This window comes from Dysidea avara, chromosome 7, assembly GCF_963678975.1.
Source record: "Dysidea avara chromosome 7, odDysAvar1.4, whole genome shotgun sequence".
Taxonomy (NCBI): Eukaryota; Metazoa; Porifera; class Demospongiae; order Dictyoceratida; family Dysideidae; genus Dysidea; species Dysidea avara.
This window is the reverse complement of record NC_089278.1, coordinates 11,932,581-11,948,012: the sequence shown is the minus strand read 5'-3', so window position 1 is coordinate 11,948,012 and position 15,432 is coordinate 11,932,581. Positions and strand designations below refer to the sequence as shown.

General features: G+C 41.3%; 1 protein-coding gene across 1 annotated transcript in view; it reads left to right on the top strand.

Moving 5' to 3' along the window:
- LOC136259875 (src substrate cortactin-like) overlaps positions 1-15,432 on the top strand; it is a 33,922-nt gene that overhangs the window by 327 nt on the left and 18,163 nt on the right. The window contains exons 2-9 of the mRNA XM_066053430.1: positions 86-212; positions 8,912-8,927; positions 8,993-9,053; positions 9,644-9,754; positions 9,805-9,915; positions 9,963-10,073; positions 10,193-10,303; positions 10,363-10,473. Coding sequence (XP_065909502.1) covers positions 86-212; positions 8,912-8,927; positions 8,993-9,053; positions 9,644-9,754; positions 9,805-9,915; positions 9,963-10,073; positions 10,193-10,303; positions 10,363-10,473 — 759 coding nt within the window. The remainder of the gene's footprint in view (positions 1-85; positions 213-8,911; positions 8,928-8,992; positions 9,054-9,643; positions 9,755-9,804; positions 9,916-9,962; positions 10,074-10,192; positions 10,304-10,362; positions 10,474-15,432) is intronic.

Sequence of the window (15,432 nt, the reverse complement as noted above, 5' to 3'; positions counted from 1 at the left end):
ATATTAGAGACAGCCCTATTAGGAGAAAGCCTGTTATCACATCAATAAGGATTCATCATTTTAATACATCACCTGCTACTTGTAGAATGATGTAACTGAAGAGGAACAAAGATGGGGCAGCAAGACAGTCGAGGGATCAGGACGTAAAGAAGTAGAAAGTATGAAACAGCTACGAGACAAAGTTACACGGGAGGACAAGACCATCAAGAAAGGTCTGGTAAATATACAGTGTATTATCAAGAGTTCATTATGAACTCTTGGTATTATGTTACCTCGTTTTGTGACTGTCTCATGATCAACAAAAATCAACAAGCTTTAAACATTTTTTTTAAATTTGCATGCTACAAAGAAAAAACACAATATAGTTGCTGTAAAAATCAATTTGTTTGCTCTTCTTACTCTCTAGTGCTGTAAATCCATAACTGTTGTGAGTCTATTGTGGTTGTGGAATAGACCCACAATAGTATGCAGGCCACAGTTTTAAAATACGGCAGCATGATGCAGATTGCCAAACTCTCTGATTAAAACTCTGGTGAGGTGGAAGAATGCAGCTTAGCTCTGTGCTGCCTTTACGAAACAAGATGACTTTTGCTGTGGAAATTCTCTTCACCGTCAGTAGTCCACATACCAAATTTAAGCAAAATTGCTTCAGTATAAAATAACCTTTAGACACCTGGAAACACTTGGTACAGTGGTAATACACCAACTCTTCGATTCCCACTGTTATACGCCATGTATGTTCGAACACCTACTTAAGGAGATGTTGTGCGCAGTCTCTCATAGCCTGGTTCACGCTGGTTCAGAACGACAGTAAGGAATGAGCAATGGAGTTGCCAGTCAGACAATGGAATTGTATATACCGAGACATTTAGCAATATGGTGTAGTGGGCATGTTTAACAGTTTTGTAGATTAAAAAAATGTGAGGTATAACCATTTGTATACCTAAATACTAAGCCCCCGTTACTTGGGTGAGGCTGGACTGCACAAGTAATCCATCCTCTGGGTGCAGTGGGCACGAGGCCAATGTGCCTCACCCAAGTTGAGATCACGTGCACTGAGGGGAGACTATGGGGCCCATGTCTGCTTTGATGGAACGGTCGCACACCTGGCATGGGGGGCAAGCCATAGAGTAGGTAGCTGTTAATCTGCGGTGGTGAATGCTAGCTTGTTTTAAATGAAAACAAGAGTATCCAACCAACCCACCCACATGTATAAGTCAAGCAGTAGTTTGTGTAGTCTCCATGGATACTGCATTGCTACACATTCATTGAGTAAACAGATTTCACACATGGACAAGCCAATGTAAAAAAATGGGTTAACAATTATAATGATGACATAGGTAGACCCAACATTATACAGAAACACATCCAAACTATACAAATTTGTGGATGATTCGGTAAAGTCATACGTGATTCCAAAAACATAGCATCTGCAGCTTGTTAATACAGTGAATGTGCAGTCGAGGACTATAAATAGTAAAGAACATATTCCATGTTATTGTGGGAACAAACAAAAATAATTCTTGATGCTGTGAATTGATAAAAGCTTTTTTTTGAAACAAATAATCGCTAAAACTTGCATTAAGTGTTTTAAATCCCCAGTATGCATGTATGTGTAAATGACATATCTGAAAACTTGACATTTAGCAATTAAACATGAAAGTACGTAAGCATCAAACATGTCTAGATAACATTTCAATTGTAATATATAGGAAGACTAAGAAATACATATGTACAAGTTGTGTAAGGTGAACCTCAAGTGCAAATATGGGCTGAAACCAGACACAAGTCACCATCTGTCCTCCCTGTATGTGTACTGTCGCTCCCTTATGGACGGTCCATTTTAGTGTCACCTCCAGAAGGTAGAAACTGTGTCCAGTCTAGTCCAGTCCCCCAGTCCCAATGATGTACCTTACTGAGCTTTTAACTGTCCCAGCTGCCAGTCCCTCTCTATATAGAAAAGTTACAAAATATGTCAAGTTTGCTTAATGGAAGTAAATTAAATTTGCTGCAGAACTCTATATAGCGTTTACTCCCTGACTTGTATGACTTCAGGGTGGATTTTCCTATGCCAGCTGAGAACAACTCCCGAACAGCCGGGACCAATATACCGATGTTCAATTTGGACACTCCTTCATCAACAACCTCAAGAGTACTTCTGGAATGGTGTCCTTGGTGGCTTGAGCTTCCAGTATCTGTGACAAAAGAACAACCAGATTATTATGCGAAATTGCATTTGCTAGCCTGCTCTCCTGCCCAGGTATTTGTACCATATATGTGCATGCTTATGTTGGAGCGACCTCGAATGAAGATTAAGCATCGTAATAGGTGCATGAATTTTTCTACTCTGTTATAGCCGTAATGACACCTTCATTATCACAGTGATCTAACACTGTGGAAAACCGCCATTAAGGGCCCTAGACCACACATGCTATTACCACTGGTAATAATTCTTTAAGGGTAATCCCATCCTCGTTGCATTTCTGGAAACTGTTGCTATAGACCTGCAACCAGTTGTTTTGCAGCCAGCATTTACCTTGTACTGTTCCATAGCCAAAACTGCCTGACGTATCTATGATGATCTACCTGCTGTGGGCCACTCACAAGGTATTGAGACCCCCATTCCATGCCCATAGAAAGATGGCCCACCACATCAGCTCCAACCATACCATTACATTAAACCAAATGCAGTAATATGGCTGCCAGCTTCTGGTACAGGTGCCGTAAAATGTTTTCCCTGTTTAACCACTTTACAAGTGTGAGATAGCTTGCCCACCAAGGACTCCAACTCATTCTTTTGGTACGAATCCTTGTGTATCCAAGTCTGTATTAGGCTCTGCAGCTCTGCCAATTTGACCTGAGGCAACCTCCATTGCTGTTGAGTCTAGTTCAAAACCAAGAAAAGTGAGACACAATGATGAATCCTCCAGTTTGTTTATTGCTACGGGTATCCCTAATTCGTCAAATACGTTCAGTGAGCTGAATTGCACATGCCGCATACTCCATGTTTCCCACCACAAAAAAGTTGTCAAAGTAGTGCATCACAAACTGAACACTTCGCTGTTGTATGATCCATTCCGCTGCATCAGCTAGGGCTGTAAAATTTTTGGGAGCTGATCGTAGACCAAATGGCAATGTTGTGTCAACAAACAGGTTGCCAGCCCAGTAGCCATCGGTTTTGTAGATAGGTTGGTGTTATTCTTTAGGCATGTTGTACATCTATCTTAGCCATCCATGCACTGTAAAACCCTGTCTAACTACTTCTCTTGCTGCATCGTCCACTTTGATGTATATACAAACAACTGTGTTTACCTATTACAAGATTACCATAAAATAAGGTGTTAATACATGTGTAAATAACAACCCAATTATGCATACACAGTAAACAGTGTGTGTTATAATAAGGAAAGGATAGGTCAACGATAAGCCGCCATTCACCCTATGTCCCCTTTGGTATTACCCCAAACCGACTAATATGGAGCATGTTTGAAGAGGCCATATCCTGCCGGAGTGGACCCACTACCCTGCCAGCTGAGCACTCTGTAAGCAGGTAGTCTAACACTACCATTGGGTTTTGGTTTGCCAACCTTATGTTTTTGTTTGCTGACATGTACCCCTTATTGTAATCGAAGCCGATGCTGAATCCCTTGCATATGCCGCTCACGACATAGTCCTTGATCCAGGGGTCCAGATAGTTAGCCAGGCTTGCTTCTAACACAGTCCCAAGCTTTCCATCTCAGGAATGATAACTTTACCATCCATGGCGGAGTAGAGCTCTGGTTTCCCAGTGATCTACAAACATCCAGTTGCTGGAGATTGTCCATGTACAGGTAATCCTATACAATGGAAGGACCACCATAACTAACTACTGCCGCTACAAAAACAACCTTTGTACCTGTGGCTCCCCATATTTTATACCTCAGTGCTGGGCCAACTGAACACATGGTATACATGCAGGAAATTGTTTGGGCAAGTCAACGGTTTACAGGAAGGGTGTGGGTATGCTATGATACCACTTTCCACAGACAAGCTGCAGTGTCTGGCAATCTACGATGGTTGGAGATAAACAGTACACTGCATCATGCTTGCTACTCAGAGGAATCCCAAACTGGCTACGATGTGATTTGTGCATGTCCTTCTCGCATAAGACCAGTGTCAGGGACTGAAGGAAAGGAGGCAGACACAGGCAGTATCCTAGGGGGCAGCAGACCAGGCTGGCGACAATACCACCATCAGGAGAAGTTTGCAGGGCATGGAACCAGAACAGATGTAGATTCCCAGTGCTGCCATACCCATGTATGTGAGCAATGCGGAGGTAACCACCCAGCAACCGCATGTCAGTAGGCCCAGGGATCACATGGGCCTGGTACAAGAGGCAGGGGACAAAGCTAGTTGGGCCCCACAGAACCCACAGAAAGCTATTAGATTGATTTGGGCTTAAATTAATTTTCCTTTGTTTTTCTTTGCTGTTGAATACCCTAGTGGGTAAAAGGTTTAGGATGATTGCTATTCAACATTATAATGAGTATAGTAAAGGGTCACCTCGGTATCAGTAGCTTGAAGCACAGACTGTTGTATCATAGGACAACAATGGTCATGAGCATGATTACAGGTATGAGTACAGTCAGTCAGCGTCATCAGGCAATAGAGGTGTGAAAGTCATGGTTGAATGGTAGTTAACTAGCAGCCTGTTAAACAAACTACACATAATATGTTCCAAAGCACCATATCCATGTCAGTATATGAGTGACTGTATACTTCCGTGAGATAGATTTTCCCTGTTTTCCAAATAGCTGTACTTCCAATAGGAGCTCGCCCATGTCAATAAACTCCCAATGTCAGATATTCTCAGCTACCTAACTTGGTGTCATCCCAACCCTGATGTACACTCCTGCTGCTGTTAGATTATCCTGTCCTGAGTTCTTCTGAGACAACGATAACAACCCCCCTTGTAAGGGTTATTCTGAATTCAAATGTGGGAGCAAGTTTTCCAGCCCAGTAGTCCATTTAATGAAATCATTGTCACGGTCGATCTATTTCCTACACTGCTGCTGATGCCAGTGGAATCCCCTGCATCACTGCTGTCAATGGAATCACCCCTAGTGTATCTGTGGATCAATAAAATACAATAACGCATGCCTTACTTTTTCTACCCCCTTTGTAAAGTTAACTTTGGGGCCCAGAAACCCTACTAATGTCCTTAATGGAGGCAGCCAACTTGTTAATTGGCTTGATACATAATCCCTAAGTTTCCTTTCGTCGATCCACTGGCCTCCCGTAAAAAACCAGAGGGTCCCAGGCTTGACCCGTTTTTTGTTTCGTGTTTGTTGAAAGTTCTAACAATTATGCCCTAGCCTGACGCCCGCCATAACCTGCCTTCATCTTTTTGTGAACACTGCTGTGTTCATCATCCCTGTGCCCCAAGGGGCACCCTCTTTTCTGACAGGGCCATGCTTTACGTGATGTGCTGCCTGACGTGGATGGCACACTCACTGGTGGGTTGTTCTGTTCCTGGGCCACCCTTAATTAGCTTCTCTCAACGATTTTCTCAATGAACGTCTCCAAATCATCCAGGTACACCACCTTTGGTGGTGGCTCCCCATGCTGTTGTCTGGCTGGTGGCTCCTTGTTACTCCCCATCCTGGTGTTTCCATTGCCCTTCTGTCTCAATTACCACCAATAAACAAATCTAAATTCATGCCACTCCGCAGATATTGTCACCTCGTGTACAATTACTGTACTCATTATCTGAACACGCACATGATTCACAAAGCAAACTGTCTCAAATTGGTCAGTTAACCTGCATATAACTCTTTTTGCAAGGGAACATTAGGGACATTTAACATTATTCTTTTTAGGGACATTTGATCTCTAGACTGAAATATGAATTAGTGTATCGGTATAAGCAACCTCACTATTTATTTCTATGTTGAACTAAAAAATTCCTAGACTTGTTTGTTTGCTTTTGTATATGACTAGTGAACTCACGCATAATGTATCAAAAGAAAACATTGTTCCATAAAATTAATCTAAATGCATGCTCCAACCATAAATTGACCAGCTTCATTTTTCAACTGTTACACAGCAACAGTACGAGAAGTACTTCTGCAATCAATCCAGTTGTTGCAATACATCATTACAAACGTGATGGTCAAACTCAGGGAAGCCATCATGCACTACCACGAATTAACACCTTGCACTAGAAGCGGGACATAATTGTCACAATAATGATCTTGAGAAAACTGGACGTGTACCGTACAAATCAACTAGCTTTATTATAGTATACCTCATTCAAAGTGAAGGATCTGGTAATAACATTTTTTTAAACCTGTGTATGTATACTGCTCATTGTATTAATACCTTTTTAGATAATTGTTCATTTCAGTGAGTGGTAATTCATTCAATATATTCATCAACATATAAACTTAGGGCTGAAACGAATACAGCGAGTACTCGAATACTCGCTAACGGATTTTGTACTCAGATAGTAAATTTAGTGCTCGAGTATTCGAGAAGATCACGGGAGCTATATCACATGCGTATAGGCTATTAATTTCATACGAATTATTGAGATTGATTACATGCATGGCGAAGCGAAAGAGAAGCAGTCCTATATGGGAGTACTTCGAGTTGACAGATGTCTTAAAGGATGGTGAAATGATTAAAACAGCCAGCTGTACTCTTTGTGATGATGTCCAATTAGCGTACACCGGTGGAACCACAAACCTCTTCAACTATTTGCGATTTAAACATATTGACGAATACAAGACCGTGACTGGTGAAGATAGTAGCAGTAGTCACAAGCGACAAACTAATATAGTTTCTTTTAATCGGTGTTACTACGCGGCAAAGGTAACAAACAGGATTGTTCAGTTTATCATACGTGACATGCGGCCAGTTTCAACAGTTGATGGAAGTGGGTTTCAAAATCTTTTAGGATTGCTTGAACCTAATTATTCTATACCGTCACGTACACACATCAGTTCTGTGATTCGCCGAATGTATCTCAATGTTAAAGAGCAATTGTGCAAGGAGTTGGAGTCGCAGTACCTAGCACTGACAACTGATTTGTGGACTAGTAATGCCACCGAAGCTTACGTACCTTACAGTTACAGCACATTATATCGATGATAATTGGAAGATGGTCAGTCGAGTGCTCCAGACTCGTGAAATGCCTGAACAACATACTGGGGTTAATATTGCAAGCAGGCTTCAAACTGTTGCAAAAGAATGGAACATACCTGATGATCACATCATAGCAATCATTCATGACAGTGCGGCAAACATGACAGTGGCTGTTGAAGAGGTGGGGTGGGAGGATGTCAGCTGTTTCAGCCACACATTGCAGCTGGCAATCAACAGTGGTTTGTCAGACAGTGTACTTACTCGGCTGGCAGCTCCTGCATGAAAGTTGGTAGGGCACTTTAAACACAGCAGTAATGCCATGGCAGCTCTAAAGCAAAAGCAGAAACAAATTAATGTACCTGAACACCACCTTATCCAAGATGGTGGAACTCCACTTACCAGATGTTTGAGTGCCTTGAAGAGCGAAGGTGGGCTATATATGCTGTGCTATTTGATGATACTGTGAGTAGCACTGATTATAAGCACCCGTACCTAAAAGATGATCAGTGGGTGATGATGGGACAAATGGTGAAGATTTTGAAGGCTTTGCAGGTGGCCACAACAGAACTTTGTGAGGCCAAGATAGTGGCAATGTCGCTGGTTTACCCTGTTGTTAATGGTCACCTTAAAAAGCATTTGATTACTACCAGCGGTGATGTACCAACTGTAAAGAGATTTAAACAAACAGTTACAATGGGGATCAAAAGACGATTTAATCCAGATGGGTCAGACATTGTGACCAAAGTAGCCATATTATCATCCTCTGTACTTGACCCAAGATACAACTGTACTTTCAGCTGAAGTTTTTGAATGAAGATCAACGATCTGCTGTTGTTGATAGGCTTAAACAGAAAGTTAAAGAACTAGAAGCCGATTCAGAAGACAATGAAGATGATGCTGAACAGAGCCATGGTGAAGATGAAGGAGTTGGTGAACATGATACCCCTGTGAATACAGAAAAATCTCCAAGTGCCTTAGCATTCTTGCTGGAGGGTGACAACAATGATGCAGATAATCTAAATGATGCTGAAGTGCAGGTGAATAGATACTTAACAGAGCCTCCTTTGAAGTGTGATGAGCCCGGAAACTGTTGCCTAGATTGGTGGAAAATTAATGGTGGACGTTTTCCTCAAGTAGCAGTTTTGGCTAGATGATACTTATGCATACATCAACATCTGTGCCAGCTGAAAGGATATTTTCTACAGCAGGTCTTGTTATAAACAAGTAACAAAGCAGTCTGACTCCAGAGAATGCCAACATGATTATTTTCTTAAATAAAAATCTCAGTGGAAGTCGATTTTAACCTGCTTGATTTAAAAAAAATGTTTCTTAAATTCTTATATCTTAATTCCCAGTGATCCAGGTCATACATGTATCAACAAATTATGTATTTGAGTGAACTGACATTGTTGGTATACAGAAGTACTGCTTTTACTTGTCATTTACAAAATGTTTTTAACTTGATAATTCATTTGAAAGTTTATACAATAAAACAAATTGAAAATACGTGTAATTATTTGGGTAATAATTGTAGATCTTCACTGCATTGTGGGGTCAGTTGCTAAAGTGAATAAAGTAATGTAAAGTGTAAACATGCACATGTGACTAGCTATGTTAAATAGCAAGTATTCGTGAGTACTCAATCATTAACATTAAAGAGTACTCGAGTACTACAAATCCATGGTCGTTTCAGCACTAATATAAACATACACAACATATGTACGTTAGTTATAAGCATGAGTTTATGCACATATTATTTACATATATATTGTGTACTACTTTACAGAGGAAATGGACAAAGGGTATCCTTTGAGCAATGCATGTTGAAATAAAATAGTATAGTTGTGTCTTCTTAACATGTGTTCAGCCCCAAAGCCTCTCATGGGTATGGTGGTAAGTTTGGAGTAGAAAAGGATCGTGTTGATAAGGTACATGTGTTTGTGATACATTGACAATCAGCATACTGTATACTTACTACCTATTGTATTCATATTGTATCCATGAAGGGATATGTGTACATTCCACATGAGATGTCTGTATTGAGTGAGAAAGTGTTTACTTGTAAAGTGTGAATGTATGTAAGTGTATGCCACAAAAATAAGGGCAGTAGGACTTTTATTTTACAAAATGGAACAAACATTGACTTTTGACAACTGAATCTTTTGATTGACAGAAACAGTTGTACATATTCTAATACAATCATGAAAACTTTTGAAACTTTCATTGCTATAGAATTGTTAAATAAGCATTCAGCATGGTAAATTAAGAAATTAAAGCATGACTCATATATCATTTTGTTTGTGAACTACTTAAGGAGGAGGTAACCTTTACCATAAAAATTGGTCCATTCTAATAAGGCAGTATAAATACAGAGCATATATGTGTGAAATTTGTTCTTTGTACACTGGTGTGACGTGCTAGCACATGACACACTACTGTGTGCTGTAATCCATCTGCACATGTACACTTTAGCACTATATGTATTGACATTCAATATTTTAATATTGTTAACCTTTAGAATGTGGTTGGCTGGGACTATCAAACTGAACGCGCCCAACATCAGTCTCAGACAGATAATAAAGTTGGCTTTGGTGGTCGTTTTGGAGTCCAGAAAGATCGTCAAGACAAGGTTAATATGTTCTACTGACTGCAACAGTTGTATACGTTTTAATGCTGTAGACTGCCCATGGCTGGGATTATCAGGCTCAAGTAGATAAGCATGTCTCACAGACTGACCACACTAAAGGATTTGGTGGGAAGTTTGGGGTACAAAAGGACCGACAGGATAAGGTATGCATGTCTTTATCTACTATTTGATATTGTGTCTATTATATCAGTCAGCGGTGGGTTGGGAGTACCAGGCTAAATTGCAGCAACATGAGTCACAGACCGACCACACTAAAGGGTTTGGTGGCAAGTTTGGAGTACAACAGGATCGACAAGACAAGGTGTGTTGTGTATATTTGTAAGATATAGATATGTGAATGAATATACGTAAGTTACAGCATACAATATACATGTTCCTGTGATATACTTTCATTATTAACATCATTTATACATATTTTAGTCTGCAATGGGTTGGGATTATCAGGCCAAACTAGAACAACACGAATCCCAAACTGACCACACTAAGGGATTTGGTGGCAAGTATGGAGTACAAAAGGATCGTCAAGATAAGGTATACCAACACGTAAATATATCATGTGCTCACTCTCCTACTGGTATGTTACACTGTAGTCAGCTGTTGGCTGGGATTATCAAACACAACTGGAGAAGCATGGTTCCCAGACTGATGCTAGTAAAGGCTTTGGAGGCAAATTTGGTGTGGACAAAGATAGCCAAGATGATGTAAGTGCATAAAGAATAGAACTTTTATACTGTATTATAACTAGTGTGTATATTAAAACTTAAATGGTACATGTCAGCATATAATCATTTTACTGTATTCATGGTTATACTGCCTACCAATGGCAATGCTTTGGTACCCCCAGGGCTTTTTCCTGCTATACATGTAAATCAAGACCCGAATATATGCAAGCATATAGATAGAGCCTTTCCAAAAATTAAGTACTGCTTTTTTGACTTTGTAGATCTGATGTTTTATACTAATGCCAACAAGTTTCAATTATGAGTTTTAATTTTGTGCACACAAATCAATTTTTTGTAACTAACTTTGTGCCCTTTAATAATAGACATTAACAATCACCTACATCACACTGAACCTAACAATAGCACTGGTGGCACAAATTTGAGTCTTTTGCAAAGCAAGGTCTACAAGTGTAAGACCATTTTGCATAGTTTGCACAGTCTTACACATGGAGTAGGGCTGAAACGTATAACAATTTTACTATCCTGAGCAAATGGATAGTGACATCTTCAGTTGCTGTAAGTATCTTATATAGTTTTGTCATGAGCATGTTTCATAATTTAGGAAACAAGCATGCATACACGTTCATAATCTAATGATTAGGCAATGAATAGTGTGGAAGTTTTGTATCAATGACAATTTTGAGAGTGCTTGAAATTATTAATTTTGATGGCTTCAGATTACAGCCATCCATGCAGACAATGAATTAATATATCCAGACCTCCAGATAATATGGATATCTGTTTCAGCCCTAACGTGGAATACAATACAGAGTACAATACGTGTAGCTAGCCTGCAACCAATCTGCTTGCTTCAACTGTTGGGGGTGTGGTAGCACAAAAATACAGACAAATCTCCACTTTATTATTTAATACACAAAACCATTAATGTGCCACCAGGAATCAGCATCTTGCTCTGTCAACGAAGAGATGGGAACAAAGGAGGGCAAAGGTAAGTCCATGATGCATGCACTGCAGTATTGCTTGAGGACACAAACTACATCCCATCACAAAACAGATCATATGTAATACACACAGTTCATTCAATCAACAATACAATAGTTCATCCATACACGTGCCAATACAACTAATCAAGTTCTTGAATAATCCTTCATCACGTGACTTATTGTTACATCATCATGTATGCATGTGCTGCATGTGTTACAATCAAATGTGCATGTGATTAGTGCAATATAGGTATTATATAGTTACTACATATGCTTCTCCTTGAAAAGCTCGACCTGAACTTAATATTGCAGTCTATCAGGAGGCGATCAGGATATCGTCGAGAAGGAGTAGGCTCTGGAGCAATCAAATGTTCAATGTCAATAGCCTGGTTATTGTCTGAGAGGTATGTGTCATCTAGGGAAGGCTGGAGTCGATGTCTTAGCCGGTTGACATGGACAACTTTTGACTGGTAATCATTAGAGATTTTTACATTAACACTGTTATTCACTTCTTCCACTTTCCATCGACCTTCCCAGTGTGGAGTTAGTTTACCGGCAGTGGGGATAGATAGCCAGACTAGGTCTCCCGGAGCAAACTGCTGTGGCTTAGTGAATCGATTATAACCATGTTGTTGCCTGTGTGCAGCTGCTGCTGAATTCGAGGTAACAAGGTCCTGTAACTCTGCTAACTTTGTACGTAAATGCATTTGTAGTGTCAAATGCATCAGTAGAGTTTTCAGGTAGCTTAGGTTGGCGACCAAACATTAGCTGAAAGGGTGAGACACCCGTAAATGTGTGCTTTGCAGTACAGTATGCCTATAAGACTAATGGTAAATATCTCTCCCGATCTGGTTCTGACTGAACATAGCACCGAAGCAACTGTAAGAGTGAACGGTTAAAACGTTCGACAAGACCGTCACCTTGTGGGTGGTAGGCTGTGGTTCGTGATTTACTTATCCCAAATGCCTCAAGCGTTTGCTTCAGAGTTGTACTTTCAAAATTTTGCCCTTGGTCTGAATGCACAATTCGGGGCAATCCTAACATGGCAAACAGCTTAACTACTGCGTTGGTGATGCACACGGCAGTCTGATCCAACATTGGGATTGCCTCCACCCACTTAGTAAAGTAATCTTGGACGACGAGTAGATAGCGATTGTTGTGATATGATATCGGTACCTGAAGCACATCTACGGCAACCATCTCCCATGGCTTACCCATAGGGACTGAAGACAATGGAGTTTTCTGAGGAGAAGAGAATTTGCAACTGTGACATACAACACACTCACGACAGTATTTGTCTACATCTACTGACATACCTGCCCAGTAAGCTTCACTTTGTAGCCGACTTAGTGTTTTATCAGTTCCTAGGCGGCCACTGGTAGGAGGATCATGATTCTTTTGTATAACTGGTGACGGAGAGCTTTAGAAATTATCGGAATAGTTACAATGTCTGATGTTGGTCCTGGAGCATACTTATGATAAACAGTACCATTGATCAATAGTGACTGGTGGAAAATCTGACAATAGCGGCGTAGTGGATGCTTTCGCCAATGACAACCGTTGAGGGTAGTTTGTGATGTTGCAAGTGGTTTAATTAACTGGTGAATGTACTCATCCTTTTCTTGGGCCTTCTTCAGTTCTGTCGAGAATGTTGAAGGCTTTAAAATAGTAGCAGCTGCAGGTTGAGAGCGTGTTGTGGTGGTCTCAAGCCGTGACAAGGCATCTGCATTCTGATTTTGTGAGCCTTTCCGATAAACAATGGAGAAATCATACTCCTGAAGCCTGAGGGCCCATCGACACAAGAGCCCCTCCATTTTCTGAGCACTCAACCACTGCAGTGGTGCGTGGTCTGTGATTAGTTTGAAGTGGCGACCCAAGAGGTAGTGACGAAACTGTTTCGTGGCATAAACAATAGCTAGACATTCCTTCTGAATTGTGCTATATTGCCGTTCTGCTTGTGTCAATGATCTGCTAGCGTATGCTAGCCTATCACTGCACCACTCTGTTCCAAAACTGCCCCCACACCCGCTGAACTGGCATCTGTATACAATGAAAAGACATCGGCATTGGAGTCAAACTGTGGAAAGGATAAAATTGGTGCTGTGGACAGTCGAGTCTTCAGGTGGGCAAAAGCACATTCACACTCTTGGTTCCAGTCAAATGTTGCACCCTTTTGTGTAAGCCTATGTAGTGGTGCTGCAATCTGGGCAAAGTGTGCAATGTAACGTCTATAATAACTAGCTAGTCCTATGAATTGTCGAACTGTTGCAACACTTGTGGGACGTGGCCACTCAACAATGGCTTGGGTTTTCCTGGGGTCTGGGGCCATACCAGCTGCAGAAAATACATGACCAGATATGTTACCTGAGATAACCCAATGTGGCACTTCTTACACCGGAGTGTTAGACCAGCCTCTTGGAGCCGCTGAAAGACCTTACACAAGTGTTTGTTGTGCTGGACAGGATCTGAGGAGAATACCAATATATCATCAATATAAGTGGACGCAAAGGGTAAGTCTCTAAGGATTTTGTCCATCAGCCTCTGAAAAGATGCTGGTGCCCCTGCTAACCCGAATGGCATTCGGCAGAACTGATAAGAGTCCCATTCCTGGGCCTGGACAAAATGCTGTCTTTTCACGATCCTTAATTGAGACGGGGAATTGCCAATACCCAGACTGCAGGTCTAAAGTAGAAAAAACTGCTAGTCTGTCTTGGACTTCGTCTGGTAATGGAAGTGGGTCTCCTGTTTTCTTTCTCACAAATACGGTAGGAGCCATCCAAGGACTGTTGCTCTCTTCAATGATTCCTTGGTCTAACATTGCATACCTGCAGTTGTCTAAGAACTTCATCTTTGAAGTGTGCAGGGATTCGTCTTGGAGGTACTCTTGTTGGGGTTCCAGCAGTTGGAATGTAATGATGAGCTACTGCTGTCAGTCCTGGTGATGTTCTGAATATCTCCTTGTATTCTCTCATGACACACTCAAACATGGGGTTAGCACAACTAGGAAATTCAATATGAACTGGTTCATCAAACTTTGGCACACTCATCGATATTTTCCTCCGAGTGTTCTAGTCCTATGGTGCCACAATATCTTTCACGTATTTGCTGGTGTGCAGCCCAAATTGGTCTGAGGACAACTGACACTTCAGTTGCTGCAGCAGTATGAGTGTTCTTGGTCATCACAACAGGGGTACGACTGAAATTAAGAGTTAATTGATGTTTCTGCAGGAAGTCTATTCCTAGGATGACTGGGGTTATCAGCTTGTCAACCACCAAGAAGTCATGTGTGAATTTCTCCCCTTGCACCTTAATTGTAACCTTAAGACAGTCATGAATTGGCAACTTGTCTCCAGATGCTGTGACTAGCTGTATCTGTGAGAGTGGCATCTGAGATTCTATTTTAGAACTCTTGACAATATCTTGCCTTACCAGTGATACTGCTGAACCAGAATCCAACATCATTTCTGTTGACTTGTTTCCAAAGTAGGCCTGAATGACTGCTGCATCTGTTTTGATTGTAGCTACAGTAACTATGGAAGTGGGTGGGTCTACAGTTAGGGTTTGGGACGCCGATGACCCATTCCAGATGTCCCTTCCCCGTTTCCCTGCTGCGGGCACTCTTTTTGAATGTGTCCGGGTTGAAACAGCCTCGAGAAAATCTTGGTTGTCGGCCTTGGTAAGGAGGACTAGGGCAGTTCCGTTGCAGGTGGCGTAAGCCTTGGCAGTTAAAGCATCGTACTGGTCCTGGACGATACCGTGAGTTAGTTGACTTGAGTGTTGTAAGGGCTGGTACTTGCTGCGTGAGCGATTCCATCTGGTCCATTAAACGAGTTACTTTATTTGGCTGATTGGGTACTGAAGAAGTCCCTGTAGCGGCTACACTATGCAGAAGGTCCTGGTTGTCGATTGTCATTAAAAGGCGAGCCCGTTCCACCACCTTATCGAGTTCATTTGTCTCACCTGTCGCACGTAGCTGCCGACTAATTGTGGTTGG